At 38.4% G+C, this 15,884-nt stretch overlaps 1 protein-coding gene across 1 annotated transcript; it reads left to right on the top strand.

Annotated features, from left to right (window-relative positions):
• Positions 1-515: 515 nt before the first annotated feature.
• LOC127080133 (plasma membrane ATPase 1) lies at positions 516-11,530 on the top strand. Its single transcript, XM_051020465.1, has 14 exons — positions 516-569; positions 711-830; positions 902-1,000; positions 1,425-1,562; positions 1,648-1,782; positions 1,927-2,106; positions 2,246-2,452; positions 2,541-2,660; positions 2,858-2,977; positions 3,062-3,184; positions 3,265-3,369; positions 3,460-3,604; positions 3,697-3,846; positions 11,385-11,530. Exons 1-14 carry the CDS (start codon positions 516-518, stop codon positions 11,528-11,530), a joined length of 1,842 nt encoding a protein of 613 aa, XP_050876422.1.
• Positions 11,531-15,884: the final 4,354 nt, after the last annotated feature.

The raw sequence follows: 15,884 nt of genomic DNA on the forward strand, positions 1-15,884 counted from the left end.
AAGCGCTTTTGGAAAGCGCTGTCTAAGGCATATCTTAGAAAGCGCTTTCCACAAAAGCGCTGTCTAAGGTCTAATTAAAATTAAATTTCAGACTTCTATTTTCGTTCTCAGTTCTTTTTGTTTTCCCTCCTGCGATTAAACCCCTCCAGCGAACCCTAACAGCGAACGAGAATACATTGTAATCATTCGGTTTCAATACTAGAAAGTGTTTGAAGAATCGGTTTCAGAACGTCATTTCTACTGCGGTATGTTCTTCATTTCTGCATTTTTTCATTTCTGATTCAGTTCGTCATTTCTACTGCGTTTTGTTCGTCTTTCACCGTTTCCGAAACCCGCAATACGTGAAACAAATTACACAAAGGTTATTCGTTATCGATTGCATAATTTTGTAATTTTGTAATTAAGGTATGCCCATAATTTTGAAACAAATTATGCCCATTAGGTTCCATAATTTTGTAATTTTAACTCATTTTGATTTAGAGCTCAAAATTGAAGGGGAGCAGAAAATAAAGAAAATGGTGGAAGGGACTATGTCTCTTGATGCTGTTATAAAGGAAGCTGTTGATTTGGTATGTCAAAACATGACACTGATACATGTGTCTGTGTCTGTATTGCGTCGATGTGAAACACTGAGACGTGTCAGACACTATACACACCTTCCATCAGAAGTATTAGACATTTGATAAATTTGGAATTTGTTGTATGTATAGGAGAACATTCCTATTGAGGAGGTATTTGATAATCTAAAATGCACAAAAGAAGGTTTAACCTCTGAGGAAGTACAAGAGAGGCTTGACATGTTTGGATACAATAAACTTGAAGAAAAAAAGGTTAGAATCCTGACTTAAGTGCTTATATAGTTTCTTACCAAATTGTTATGTAACTTTAACTTCTTGTACAGGAAAGTAAAATACTGAAGTTTTTAGGGTTTATGTGGAATCCTTTGTCATGGGTTATGGAAGTTGCTGCTCTCATGGCCATTGCTATGGCACATGGAGGGGTAAGTCTCTTCCTTTTTTTGTTTGTTTTGTTATTTCTCAATGGTTTTCATTATTTCAAATCATACAAAATTAGAATAACTATGAAACTGTACTCTTATAACCTTTGGTTAACTTGATTTGAAAGTTACAAATGTTATTCATTTTACAAAAGGATTATGGAATACATACAAGAAAGATTTTGGTGGTAGAAGTTTGTTAAGGTGAAAAGTCATGTTTGAACTTTCAACTAGTGTTTTTAAAACCAGACCGTCCAGTTTAACTGGTTGAACTAAGAACCGATTAGTCCGTCTGCTGGTTCAATCAGTGTGTTTCAACTTATTGAACCATTATCTAGAAGTCTCACCGCTAGATCTTCGGTCCTGGTTTTAAAACAATGGTTTTTAATATCAACCGGTTTAATATAACAACGCTTTGATTATGCAGGGAAAGCGAGGAGATTATCAAGATTTTGTTGGCATAATTATTTTGCTAATTATAAACTCAACCATAAGTTTCATAGAAGAAAATAATGCTGGTAATGCAGCTGCTGCCCTTATGGCAAGATTGGCTCCAAAAGCAAAGGTTCTTCTTCTTCTTCTCTTATAATCTCTTTGTTATCTTGTCTTGCTCATAGTTTCTTTGATTTCTAATTATATTTGATTAATAGGTACTTCGTGACGGAAAATGGAGCGAAGAAGATGCTTCGGTATTGGTCCCTGGAGACATAGTTAGCATCAAGCTAGAGGACATCATTCCTGCCGACGCACGTCTCCTTGAAGGTGACCCTTTGAAGATTGATCAGGTAAAATCTATAAAGTACTTTGAAATTACTGATGCATGATTCAAGCGTCACAACGAATAATATCTTCCACGAGTTTATTGATGTTGATATCAGATTCTAGATTTCTTGTAATTGAAGTTATGTTTTTGCTGTTTGTACTTTTAGTCTGCTCTTACCGGAGAGTCACTCCCTGTGACTAAACATCCCGGAGAAGGAGTATATTCTGGTTCAACTTGCAAGCAAGGAGAAATTGAAGCCGTAGTCATAGCAACTGGAGTTCACACATTTTTCGGAAAGGCAGCTCATCTCGTCGAAAACACAACACACGTTGGACATTTCCAACAGGTACATAATATACTAAATAATGTATCGCAGACAAAAGCGATTTGTTCAAATTCCACTATACTTACATTGTTATAGCCACTATTTGACATCACCGAATGTTGTGATAGTAATGCTCACTGCGTGACAAATATTATTACAGGTTTTGACATCTATTGGAAATTTCTGCATCTGTTCAATTGCTATTGGAATGATTATTGAAATCATTGTGATATACGGCGTCCACGGATATGGTTACAGAAACGGTATTGATAACCTTCTAGTGCTACTAATTGGAGGAATCCCTATTGCAATGCCAACTGTTCTTTCAGTTACAATGACTATTGGCTCACATAAGTTATCTCAGCAGGTTTGCAATTAGTACATTGATTATTCCAACATTTCAATAGCTTTTTAAAGATGTTGTCAAGTTTTGATCATATGCATCATTGTTGCAGGGTGCTATAACAAAGAGAATGACTGCTATTGAAGAAATGGCCGGAATGGATGTGTTATGCAGTGACAAAACAGGCACATTAACTCTTAACAAGCTTACAGTGGACAAGGAAATGATTGAGGTTTTAATCTTATTCTTTCTAAAGATAAAATAGAACATCGCAATTACTTGAGACATAAGTTTCTTTTTTTGTCAAAAGTATACAAACAGATAAATATTAGTATTCGGAAAAACCCGAGTTTGAATTCTGACTGAAACAATCTTTGACCAGGATGTATATTAACTTTGTTTCCCCTAACAATCATGAATATCTGGCAGGTTTTTGCCAAAGGTGTTGGCAAGGATTTGGTTGTACTTATGGCTGCAAGAGCATCAAGGATGGAGAACCAAGATGCAATTGATTGCGCAATCGTTTCAATGTTGGCAGACCCAAAGGAGGTACAGACTCTTCAAAGTTTGTTTTCCATCATGTTGTGTAGTTGAAATTTGGTTAGTCTACTAATAGTCCTTTGGTTTCGCAAGGCACGAGCTGGAATAAAAGAAGTTCATTTCCTTCCGTTTAATCCAACTGATAAAAGAACTGCCCTTACATACATTGATGGTGCTGGTAATATGCACAGGGTTAGCAAAGGTGCACCAGAGCAGGTAATACATAATTCATTCTCGCTTTTCAAGAACCACGCAACCTACCGATCATTGATAAACTTTTCTCATATACTGTGTAGATTCTCAATCTTGCACAAAACAAGGCAGAAATCGAACGGAAGGTTCATGCGATGATTGACAAGTTTGCAGAACGTGGACTTCGTTCTCTTGGGATTGCAAGACAGGTTTATTTCCCTCTTACGAATTCTTCATAATCGGATAAGTCAATTATCATGTATTCTTTCCTTAGCACCGAAGTTTTTTTTTTCATATAGGAAGTACCGGAGGGAAGTAAGGAAAGTGCAGGAGGACCATGGGAGTTTGTTGCTCTTCTCCCTCTTTTTGACCCTCCGAGACATGATAGCGCAGAAACAATCAGAAGAGCTCTTGATCTTGGCGTTAGTGTCAAAATGATCACTGGTACGTTGTATCACAGTACCACCGTCATTTGAAATTGAGTCAATGATTTTATATAATGCAAACTATACTCATGCTACAAAAAAAACTTTCAGGTGATCAACTCGCAATAGGTAAGGAAACGGGAAGGCATCTAGGGATGGGGACTAACATGTATCCTTCTTCATCGCTGCTCGGTGAAAATAAAGATCAATTAGGTGCTGTTTCCATTGATGATCTCATTGAGAAAGCTGACGGTTTTGCTGGTAAAAAGCGCTGTCTAAGGGGGGGATTAGAAAGCGCTTTAGGCAAAAGCGCTGTCTAAGGGGGGGGCTTAGACAACGCTTTTTGAAAAGCGCTGTCTAAGGTATACCTAAAAAAATTAAAATAGGAGGGTCTTAGAAAGCGCTTTTGGCCAAAGCGTTGTCTAAGGGGGTGGGGCTTAGACAGCGCTTTTCAAAAGCGCTGTCTAAGGTATACCTAAAAAATTTAAAATAAGAGGGTCTTATAAAGCGCTTTTGGCCAAAGCGCTGTCTAAGGGGGGGGGGGGGGGCTTAGACATCGCTTTTAAGATTTAAAAAAGCGCTGTCTAAACCTTTAGCAGCGGAGGTTTAGACAGCGCTTTTAAGCGCTGTCTAAGGCTAAAAAAAGCGCTGTCTAAGGTCTTGTTTGTTGTAGTGACCAGAGCAGAGTGTTTGTTGAGAACTTCACAATCCCCTCCAACAATATTCTCTCCCTAACATGGTTGCTTTCCTCTTGGAAGATTCGGTAGTTGGTGGATTGACATCCCGGTACTTCATCTGTTTCCTCAGTAAGGTCGCCAGCGGAGGTGTTGATATGATATATTTCATCTATGCTATATCTCCCCATCAGAGTGCTTGTTGAGGTTTTCACCTCTTATCCCTTCAGCAGAGCAATGATTATTTCCTTCTCAGGCAGTGGTAGTTTCCTCTTGGAAGGTTCGGCATTTGGTGGTTGATCACCAGTTCTCCTTCTCATCCTCAGATAATTCGCCAGTAGATTTGTGGTATGGTGGATTGTGGCTGTGATTGTTTTCCTGCAGAAGTTCTGTGATTTCCCTACAGTATCCCCCAACGGAGTTTGGTGTCCTCAACAGAGTTGCTTTTGTGGTAGTTTCTGCCTATTGTAAGCTTCTGTTCCCTGATTGGGTTGGTTAGTGATTTATCATCCATAGATTTGGTTGATTTCCTGATGCTTTTGATCCCCAGTAGAGTGGCTTGTGGCAGAATCTACTTGTGTGATCTATTTCCCCTCAGTGGGTTTATCCCCAATGGAATGACTGACAGTATCCCAGTAGAGCTGCTTGAGCGGCTAGATTCTACTTGTGTGTTCTGTTCTCTTCAGCGGTTCTTGCTTGAGCAGTGAACTCTTGTTTCCCAGTTGATACTGAGGACCCCCCTGCAGAAATCTCGGGATTTCTTCGTTTCCCCAACAGATTTGTCTTTGTGGCAGTTGCTGCCTGCTGTGAACTTTTGTTCCCCAGTTGGGTTGATTGATGATCCATCACTCAGAGATTTTGTGATTTCTTTGATATCTCTGACCTCTTGCTCCCCGCAGATCTTTGTTTTTTAGCATTCAGATCTCCAGTAGATTGGTTTTCCAGTTGGATTTCCTTGGACTTTCCTCTGGAAGTGTAGTACCGGGCTTTTTGATTCCTGGGCTTGTTTGTGTTAGATATGTCTGTTTTGTCAGCATTCATCAAACATAAATTACGCATATTCATGCATATTTTCAACATTCAGATATTCATGTCGCATTTTTTGCCATATATCTTTTGTTTGTTGTCTCCTGCTGACGGTGATATAGATCTCTCCATGTAGATCTTCCCAAGCAGATGTCGGGTGTCTAATCTCTCAATATAGAGTCAGCCCCATAAGCAGAAAGTGTTTGTATGTCCTTCTGCAATTCCCCACTGAGATATATCCCCGTGGATGACGGTTTTTTCCGTTTTCTCCCAACATATATATTGGGATGGATCTTCCTATTGCGTTATATCCTCTGTAGGACGAGTCTTGATTCAGCTTTCCTTTTGGTTTGATCCTGAATTGGCATTTTTTCAACTGTCTCTTGTGCTTCCCTGTGGAATAAACGGATGAATTGCCCAGTAACCGGCAATAATTCTTTTTATCCCCAGCGGAGTTTGGGCCTCTACCCAGTAATCGGTAGTTGTAAGTCCTATGTTCCCTTTTCTTGGCGGAATTTGTGGTTATATACCTTTTATTCCTCAGCAAGAGTTGATGGTCTTCTACCCAGTATTCGGTAGTCGTAAATCCTTTTTTCTTGCTCCTCAGCAGTTGGTGGTTTGTTATAAACCCTATTTGTGTTCTCCCGTGCGGAGTTGTGATTCTTCCATTCCCCACGCAGAGAGTTGTTGGTTTTCTACCACGTATTCGGTAGTTATAAATCCTACTTTTATCCCCTAGCAGAGGTAACCTTTGTGGTTCATTCTGGTTGATGGTGGATTTTGTGGTCTTCTACCCAGTATCCGGTAGTTGTAAATCCTATGTTGTTGTTGTCTCCCTAGTGGAGTCTGTGCTTTCTCGTGGATAGTTGCCGTATGCTAGCAATCTTATCCTCAGTCAGAGTTTTTGGTCTTCTACCCCGTATTCGGTAGTTGTAAATCCTAATTTCTCCCTTTTGCAGAGTTAACCTTGTTGTTCATCCTAACCGATGATGGTTACTCTTTGTGGTTATCTTCATCCAGTATTCGATGTTGATATTTCCTTTCTTCTGGGTAATTGCCGTATGCTAGCAGTTGTATCCCCAGTAGATCTTTCCTTATGGATAATTGCCAGATGCTAGCAATTTTATCCTCAGTGGGTCCTTTCACCGTATGCCAGTGATTTGTTCCCCGGATCATTGATGTTTATCAATGCATCCCTAGTGAGTCATCTTTCATTTACCCTTTTGCTCGGTAATGATTGTTGCTCCCTTTGATCGGTCATCTTTATATACCTAGTTTTGGTATCCCGATGCCTTTCTTTTCGGTTGATTTATCCTTTATTAACCCAGTAACCGGTTGTGGATAATCTTCCATGCGAGTATGTTATCCACGTTCTGACGGTAATGGATAATATATCTCATGCACTCTTCGGTTGAAGCCTGTTGTGTTTCCCCAGTCGAGTAAGATTCATATTCCTTTATGGACTCAAATATTTTTTGTTCTCCTGGATGATTGCCGGATGCTTGCAATTTATCCCCTGTGAGTTATCTTTCGTTTACCTTGTTGTTGTTGGTAACGATTGTTTCTCTTTTTGGTTGGTCACCTATTATATACCCAGTAACCGGTATCTCTGGTGTCTCTTCCTTTGCGAGTGTATTATTCACGTTCTGACGGTAATGAATAATATATCTCATTCACTCTTTGGTTGGAATCCTTTGTTGATTTTCCCCAGCGGAGTAAGATTCGTATTCTTTGTAGAATCGAATATCCATCCTTTGATAAGTTTGTGTTTTGCTCTCTCCAGGATGATGAGTGTTTTGGCATATATACCAATTCACGTTTCGGTAGGTCACCTATTATATACCCAGTAACAGGTATCCCTGGTGTTCCTTCCATGCGAGTATATTATCTATGTTCTGACGGTAATAGATAATATATCTCATGCGAGTATACTATCCATATTTTGACGGTAATGGATATTATATCTCATGCGCTCTTTGGGTTTTTTTTTTCCAGCTGAGTACGATTCGTTTTCCCGTTGCGAATTCGAATGTCCATCCTGTAAGTCGATTTGCTTTTTCAAGCCCTCCTTTCGGATGATGAGTGTCTTGGCATATATACCAATTCACGCTTTGGTCGGTCACCTATTATATACCCAGTAACCGGTATCCTTGGTGTTCCTTCCTCTCTGCTCCCTATTATGACCTTGGTCCCCTGTGGAGTCAGATTTTCCTGAGTCGATGTACCTTTTTCAGGTCTTTCTCAGATGTTTGGTTGATTGATATCTCTCACCCTTATACCGGTCTTAGATATTCATTCTTCCTGAGCTTGTTGTTCTTTCACCCAGTAACCGGTGTTTAGACCACATGTCTCGTTGAGTTTGTTACCCAGTAGCCGGTAACACCTCATCTTGCAGATTTTTTCTCCAGGAGAGTCTCTTTGTTAGACGTTCCCCGGTGGAGTTTCCGTTGTGTTTTTGCCCTTTTGCTGTATTGGTGTTTTTCCCAATATATGCATTTTTTCCCCGGCAGGGAGATTCTGTGTGGATCTCTTTCCCCAGTCCGAGTCTGGATTTTCATCCGAAGTATCCTTCGTGGATAGTTTGAGCCAGCTTGAGTCTTTCCAATGGATGTGTCTTCCTTTGGATTTCTTTTTCTTCCCCTGTTTGAGTCCTTTTACTCCCCAGTGAGGTCTCTAGTCCAGTCGTGTCTTGTTCACGCAGTGTCAGTTTTACCCTAATTCAAAGTCGTGTCCTGCTCACGCATTCTTTTTCTTTTTCTTATCCCCATGAGAGTCCTGTTAGAGTCTCTGTTCCTGGTGAGTGTATTACTCCGATGGATCGTCTTTTCTTTGTGGACCAGTATTCCCCACAGAGTTTGTTTCTTTTGCATTCATACATGTGCATCATGAGGTCTCTTAGGGACCAAAATTTGTCTCATTAATGTTATTTAAGCCCATTCTACCGCGTCGAGATGAAGATTTTAACCTTCACTTCTCCGGCTAGAATGACCTTAAGTAGGGGCATCTGTAAGACCCCAATTTTATCCCTAAGATCCCTCATGGCATCATATCATAACATTGCATTGCCTCAAGGATCATTGGACACCTTGCTTCCTTCCCTGTGGGTGGGTTATCTTTTTGAGAGTGATTCTTGATCACCAAGCATGTTTGCATTTGTATATAATTTGCTTTTCTTTTAATCACTAACCAAAAGTACAAAAATATGTCATCTAACCTTTGTCTTGCAGATGAAGCATTAACATGTCAAGGCAATCAAAGCCATGCATTGAGCAATAGATGGTGGTCATTCTTGAGATTTGGACCCCACAATCATTCACAAGAGTTCATATGAGCTATGATGTTATTTTGAAGCAAAATCCCAAGTGGTAGAGGCTTGAATTTCATCAGAACATTCCCCAGTCATCTGAAGACCTAGAAAGTCAACTGCAAAGTCAACTGTGGACTTGGAGGTGGGAAGTGAGTAGAAATACTTCATTCATGTTCAAACAAGTCTCATTTGACATTTCAAACATTCACATTAAAGAATTTGAGGTCCAGTCAAAACTTTCCAAAAATAGTAAGTGACCTATAATTTGAACTTTCCAAAAATGGAAAGATTTTGGACCAACTTCAACTTCAAATTACATCATCAATAAAGCTTCAAATGAAATTTTGTTGAACATGAAAGTTGTAGATCTTTCTCTCTCATTTCCAAAAAGTCCAAGATCATCAATTTCTCATGTGTGGTTAAGGAGATATAATCAAAACATGGCAAAGTATGCATGGAACTTCAAATGGACATAACTTTTCAACCAAAGCTCCAAAATGGGTGGTTCTTTTTGCAATTTTCTCCCCTTGACCTCTAATTTCCAAATCATGCATCACATTACATGAATTGTCATCACATGAGCACTTGTTAATTCATTGGCTTTTTGGAGGGAAATCTCAAAATTCAAATTTGGTGCATGGTTTGAACTTTTTGCCATCACCATTGGTTCCAAATTTGGATTTTAAGTGAAAATGAAGGGAATTCGTGCACTGTTCACACATGCATTCCATGCATAAGGTGAAAAACCATTTTTGCACATACACCTCATTTGGTTAATCTCACTTAGCATTTGGTTTAAACATGATTAAAGAATGATTAGCATGGCATATATAAGCATAAGCATAACTGTTTTCAAAAGGGAGACATTCATTTTTTCAGATCTAGATCCAAATTCTTCAAACTTTTCTCTAAAACTTTTTGCAATTTCTTCAAACAAAAGCACATTCCATTGCTTGATTCATGATCTTGAAGTGTTCTTGAGAAGAATTGGACGTGGAACCAAGAGAAATAGTGCCATATTGAAGCATACTCGAAGATGGAAGCATTCATGGTGATTTCAAATTCTGTTGAATTCAAGTGTGTTTGAACTGCATTCTCTCCATCAATCAACTCCATAAGCATTGGAAAGTAGAATTGAAGCATTACAAGCTGCAGATCGTGTGGATTCCAACTTCTGCTCTTCAAGAGGTACATAAGTTGCTTTAAGTTCATTTTGAACTTTGCTTTTGCTTGGTTGCTTAACCACTTAGGTATAATCTCTAATCTTCATGTAGTCTGGAAGACCTACTGTTATTGGTAGGCACCTGTCTGAAGTCCTCCTTAAGAGGCAATGCTTGTGTTTGTTTAATGTTGTGCCAAGCAGGAAAAGTCCTCTTATGAGGCAATTGGCAGATAAAAGAGATGTGTAATCCATCTCCTACTACTCAGTGTGTTATTCACCTTGCTCACACCATGTGTTGATGCATGGTTGTAAGACCCCAATTTTGTCCCTAAGATCCCTCATGGCCCATATCATATCATATCATGGCCTCAAGGATCATTACATGCCCTAGCTGCCCTCCTAGTGGGTGGGACACCTTGTGAGTGTGGTTCTTGATCACCAAGCATGTGTTGCATTTGTATATCATTGCTTTTCATATATTTACTAACCAAAAGTACAAAAATATTGTCATTTAACCTTGTTTCTTGCAGCTGAAGCTAGCTAGGTCAAAACAGTCAAATCAGGCATTGAGCTATAGATGGTGGCCATTCTTGAAGAATTTGGACACCATGATCATTCATAAAGAGTTCATATAACTTGTGATATCATTTGGAACCAAGATCCCATGTGAAAGAGGTTTGGAATTCATCAGAACATGGCCCAGTCCACCAAAATCCCAGAAAAGTCAACTGTGGTCAACTGTGGTCAACTGTGCATTTAATCAGGAATTTGGAGGTGTGAGATGGTTGGAAAAGTCTCATTCATGTCCATATAAGCCTCATTTGGCATTTCAAAGATCAAGGTTGAAGGATTTGAAGTCAGACAAAAAGTTTCCCAAAATGGAAATGACCTGTAATTCTCACCTGCCCAAAATGGAAAGTTTTGCTCCTCAAAATTACATCATGAACCAAGCTTCAAATCAAATTTTGTCCGACATGAAAGTTGAAGATCTTGTTCTTGCATTTCCAAAAAGTCCAAGAACACTCATTTCCCATGTGTGGTTGGCAAGATATGGTCAGATCAATTTCAGAAAATGCCCGAATTCAAGGTGGCATAACTTGCACATGGAATGTCCAAATTGGATGGTTCTTCTTTGAGCAAACCACATTTGATATGTACTTTCATAATCCATCATCACATTTTGTCAAAAGCCTTCACATAAAAAGGTCATTTTTCAAGTGAACTAATTAAAGTGCAGGGGCAAAATGGTCCAAAACTCAAAGTATAAAGAATTTTGACATGGGACCAATTCCAATAGCTTCTAAATGAAATTTGTGACTTGTTCAAATTGAAAAATCACTATTCCATTGGTCATAGCTCTCCAAGGGCAAAAATGCCAAATTGCTTACATGTGCTCATTTTGCTAATTATCATTTTTGTGCTAATCATGATTAGAGAGTGGATTAACTTGACATATAAAAGCTTAATCCTAACTGAATTCAACAATCAATAATCACAATTTTCAGATCAAAGCAAAAAAATTCTAGAATTCTCTCAATTTTCTCCACTTTTCACACAAACTTTTTTTTGCTCAATTCATCAAGAATCCATCAATCTTTGTGCAATTTTTTGCTGTATTCATCATTTGCAGGTACTTGTGGAGTTCTGTTTTTGGTAATTAGAGGAAGAACCGTGCAAATTCGCAGCTGTCCAAACCTTGAGCTTCAATGGCGATTCGCAATTTCTCCATCTCTAAGGCGTGTTGAGCTGCGAAATCATCATCATTCATCTTCATAGTCATCAATCACGATCTGTTTTCAAGAATCAAGGCCAATAACACGAGAATTTCACGGCTGCACTTCAAGAAGGTGATTTTTCGAAATCTTTAATTCGTGAAATCAATGCATGGCTTAGATAGATCGTTGAACATAGATCATTCTGCCGTTTGAATCGCGCGATTCCGTCAAGTATTGAGCTAGATATGTTGATCCGAATATTTGCGTGCGAAACTTCTTTCGATTAGATCTTTTTGTATGTTAATCTTTGGACAAAAGCGCTGCCATAACCGTAACCTACGTTGGGAGACGGTCACAACGGTATAAGGTTTGCGCGATTTGGTGAAGAATTTCCCGTAACCGAAGCCGGTAGTGATGAACACGCATGAACGCGGCGAAGAACAGTAAAAAAGATCTGGAAAACTGCATTTCAATCCGCTGCAATGCCGTGCCATTTTTGAAACGTGTTTCCCTCTTGTTCCAGCCAACCAGAAGCCGCCACGGCGTTAATGCTACAGTACCACGTTTTGGATATTTACTGAAACGCCATTACAGCTTAATTAATTCGTAAACCAATTAAATAATTATTACATAAATTAATCAAAACTTAAAAAATTCATATAAAATTCAATTTAAATCCAAATTAGGTGGGATTTTTTTTGATAGATTCCAAATTTAATCTACTTTTTTTTAGGCATAGTAGTGTAAGTTGTGCCTGGTAAAATTTTTGAATGGTATATTGATTTTTGACATGTGTGCAATATTCATATGTTTTGCCATTTTAATCACCAAATACTCATGCTAGCTCCAAAATTAATGAAATTTCATATGGTGATTCTTGACACATTCCTGGAATTTTTGATATATCATTTGTGATTTTTTGACCTCTGGTTTGTTAGATATGATTTATTTAATTGGAGTGTGACAATTTGTGTCACACTATGCTATGCTGGCTTCATGAATTAATTTTCCATGCTTCCCTTAGGCCAATGGCTCTGTTTTTTTTGCATGAGATACAATGTATATGTTAACTTTCAACATGAATTTTTGTGGATTTAATTGATCCATTTTCTAATTGATTTGGATTTTTGATTGCTGTTTAGCAATTTTGGATTGTTTTATGTGTAACAAATGTACATGTGTCATTAAATGCCCATCCCTAATCCTATGAATATGAAATTTGGTGGAGCATTTCCTAACATGTATAGCTTTAATTTGGCTTTGGTCCCATCCATTTCTAATTTAATATCACTGTTTACCATTTGATTGAAGTTGGTGTACATTTTGTGACCTCATTTGGTTGTGTTTTTGCATGCTTTAACATGTTGATTTAATTGACATAGCTCCACTAGTCCAAATGGCATGAAAATTGATATGAAGTTCATTGAATTCCTTCTGTTTAGGATATAATTTTTGTGGAATTTACTGTGCTGTTTTGATATTTTTTTGATTGAAATCATTCTGGTTGTTCATATGTTATTCAACTTTGCTTACTTTGACTTAATTTATGCATAAAATGAAACTAGTGCATAGTTTGGATATGAGACCAATTGGAGGCTCTTATTAATTGAAATATCTTGACTTTGATCATGATTCACTTGCTGTTTTAAGATTTTTCCATCTTTCGGACCCTAGGCTTGTCCTAGTGGTCTTGTTACTTATGCTTGAGCTTGACTTTGACTTTTCAGGTTAAAAAGCTAATGCCTTAAGGAGGTTGATGCATATTTGAGTTGAATTCATTTAACTAATTGTTTGTTTTGTAGGATGCCTAGCTCATTTGAGCTTTGAGCCTTGTGCTTTGCACATGTTTGATTGTGATTGACTATTGGTTTATTACCTTGTCTGTTTAATTTTGAATGGGATGCTGATTATACTTGATTGATTTCAGGTACCCTTAGTTGCTCAGTTCTCTTAAGAATTTGCTTTGCTTTGCTTAAATAGCAATTTGCATTGAGGTAGACTCTCTTGTCTCCATGTAGTCTGGAAGACCTGGCTTGTTATTTAGCCAGGCAACTGTCTGAAGTCCTCCTTAAGAGGCGATGTTTGTGATTGTTTATGTTTGTCCCAAGCAGGAAAAGTCCTCATTTGAGGCAATTGGTGGATATAAGAGATATGTAGCCTATCTCCCACTATTCTGTGAGTCTTCTCCTTGCTCCCATTACATGGTTGTAGCATTGAGATCCAAACCCAAGATCTATCGAGTCTAATTTGTGGAGAGAGTTCCATCTTTCTGAACTCCCACACCTTCTGATTATTCAATACTCTCTCTGACCAGAGATAAGAGTGATGAGGTACACCCCTCATATCCTTTCATCTGCTTCACCTTAGCCCCTCAATGGCAAGGTTAAGAGCGCCATTCACCTATTCCAGTGGACTTTTTTAAGTCAAACCCTTTGATTGAGCCTCCTTGTTTGGTTATAGTGGGTGCTAAATGACTTTGTTTGCTTGATTGATTGTTGCATTTGTACATGCTTATTTGCCATTGTGCATTCATCATTATTGATTGTTAATTCTTGTATGATCATTATTGTACACCCTTGTGGTTTGTTTGTTTACCCATGGAGGATACAATTGTAAGTCCATGTAGATTGGCTTTTGTTCCCATGATATGGAAGAGATAGAGTGTAAGACCTCATTGGTCACTCATATCTTCTTTGCTCATTACTTGATGCACATTGATGTTGTATGTGAGGATTCATTGTAAGTCCCTGTGATGTGGCATTTGTATTCCTAGGATCATACTGTGGAGGTTAGAGTAAGCCCAGATAGATTGGCATCTGACATCCATTGTTTCGCATTTTGTTTTGTTTATGTGAGGATGCAATTGTAAGTCCCTGTGATGTGGCATTTGTATTCCTATGATCATATGTAGGAGATTGGTATAAGCCCATTTAGTGGCATCCGGTATCCGCTTCTTTCTTTTGTTCATTTGCTTTAGGAGATCAGTGTAAGACCATTGAGTGGCATCTGAGATCCATATTTGTTTTAGGAGATTGGTGTAAATCCATTTAGTGGTATCCGGTATCCGCTTTTGTTGTGAGATTGGTGTAAGACCATTGAGTGGCATCCGGTATCACCTTATTTGTTTATTCCATATTGCTCATTGCCTATTCCTAAGGACACACTTGAATCATCTTCTATATGATTTCAAGAGGTGAACCCTTCTAAGAAGTTTTACATTACATTTACCATTCATCCCATTGTGTCCCACCTTTTCACACATGTTTAAAAACTTGAAATAAGTGTTGTGCAAACATTCTCACTCCTTTTCAAATTAGAAACTTGGACCCTAAGTCCATGACTTTTCAAAACCTCTTTTCATAACACTTCCTTGAATCAACCTAATCATACTTTGACCATCCTTTTGTGAATAATCATAATCCATTAATCCAACTCATTCAATTGTTTTGTGGCTTTGTCCATGCTTGTTAAGTTTTTATACATTAGCCGTAGGTTTGATTTATCCTAGTTGGTTGATGTTAACCTCACCTATTTGTCCTTAGTTGATTGAATTGTAAGTCTTCCTCGCTTATTATAGGGTTAACCCCTCACTAGCGAGTGGAAGCTTTTCTCACATGGTGGACGTGTTGTTTCATAAGGTTGAGTTTTCTCCCGTGGATAACGTAAAACCTTAGTGCTATTGTTTTAAAATGAACTCACAAATATTTTGGAAATCTTTTAGCCGAACTACGGCGTTTTGATCCTTACCTTTGATGGAAGGTACGTAGGCAACGGGTTCATCCATTCAAACACAAAAATAATTAACTTGTACATTCTTTTCTCATCATCCCATTCATGTTTGCACCATATGTCCAAAACAAATAAACATTTTTTATACAACAAGTGTGAAAAGGGCTCCCTAGGAGTACCTAGGACGCATTGGGTGCCTAACACCTTCCCATTGCGTAATTTACCCCTTACCCAGACTCTCTGATCTTTTTCATTAGTTTTCTACGTGTAAAACTTCTTAGGTTTTTGTTCGCTTTTTAACCAGTCCTTAGGATAAATAAAAGTGCGGTGGCGACTCTATGTTCATTGTATGCTTTGCTTATGATTTAATCAATAAATCATATAGCGACGAATACACCGCTACAATGGTGAATAATAACCCAAGATCTTATAGAGTCTATCATTTGTGGAGAAGAGTTCCAACTTTCTGAACTCCCACACTTTCCATTGTTTAAAGCTCTCCCTGACCAGGGATAAGAGCTATGAGGCACACCCCTCATCTCCATTTCATCTGCTTCACCCTAACTCTCAATGTTAGGGTTAAGAGCTCAAAATACCCCGTTCCAGTTGGCTGTAAAGCCTAACCTTGCTTGAGCCTGATTGATTGTATATAGTGTGTGCTAATTGACTTATTTGTTTGCTTACCT

This window comes from Lathyrus oleraceus, chromosome 5 (assembly GCF_024323335.1).
Source record: "Lathyrus oleraceus cultivar Zhongwan6 chromosome 5, CAAS_Psat_ZW6_1.0, whole genome shotgun sequence".
Taxonomy (NCBI): domain Eukaryota; kingdom Viridiplantae; phylum Streptophyta; class Magnoliopsida; order Fabales; family Fabaceae; genus Lathyrus; species Lathyrus oleraceus.

What these genes read in the sequence shown, in the direction of transcription:
- LOC127080133 (XM_051020465.1), top strand. Translation starts at nt 516, where the DNA reads ATGGTGGAAGGGACTATGTCTCTTGATGCTGTTATAAAGGAAGCTGTT. An exon ending in ATAAACTTGAAGAAAAAAAG is followed by an intron (nt 831 to 901) that starts GTTAGAATCCTG and finishes CTTCTTGTACAG; the next exon opens with GAAAGTAAAATACTGAAGTT. An exon ending in ACGTTGGACATTTCCAACAG is followed by an intron (nt 2,107 to 2,245) that starts GTACATAATATA and finishes ATATTATTACAG; the next exon opens with GTTTTGACATCTATTGGAAA.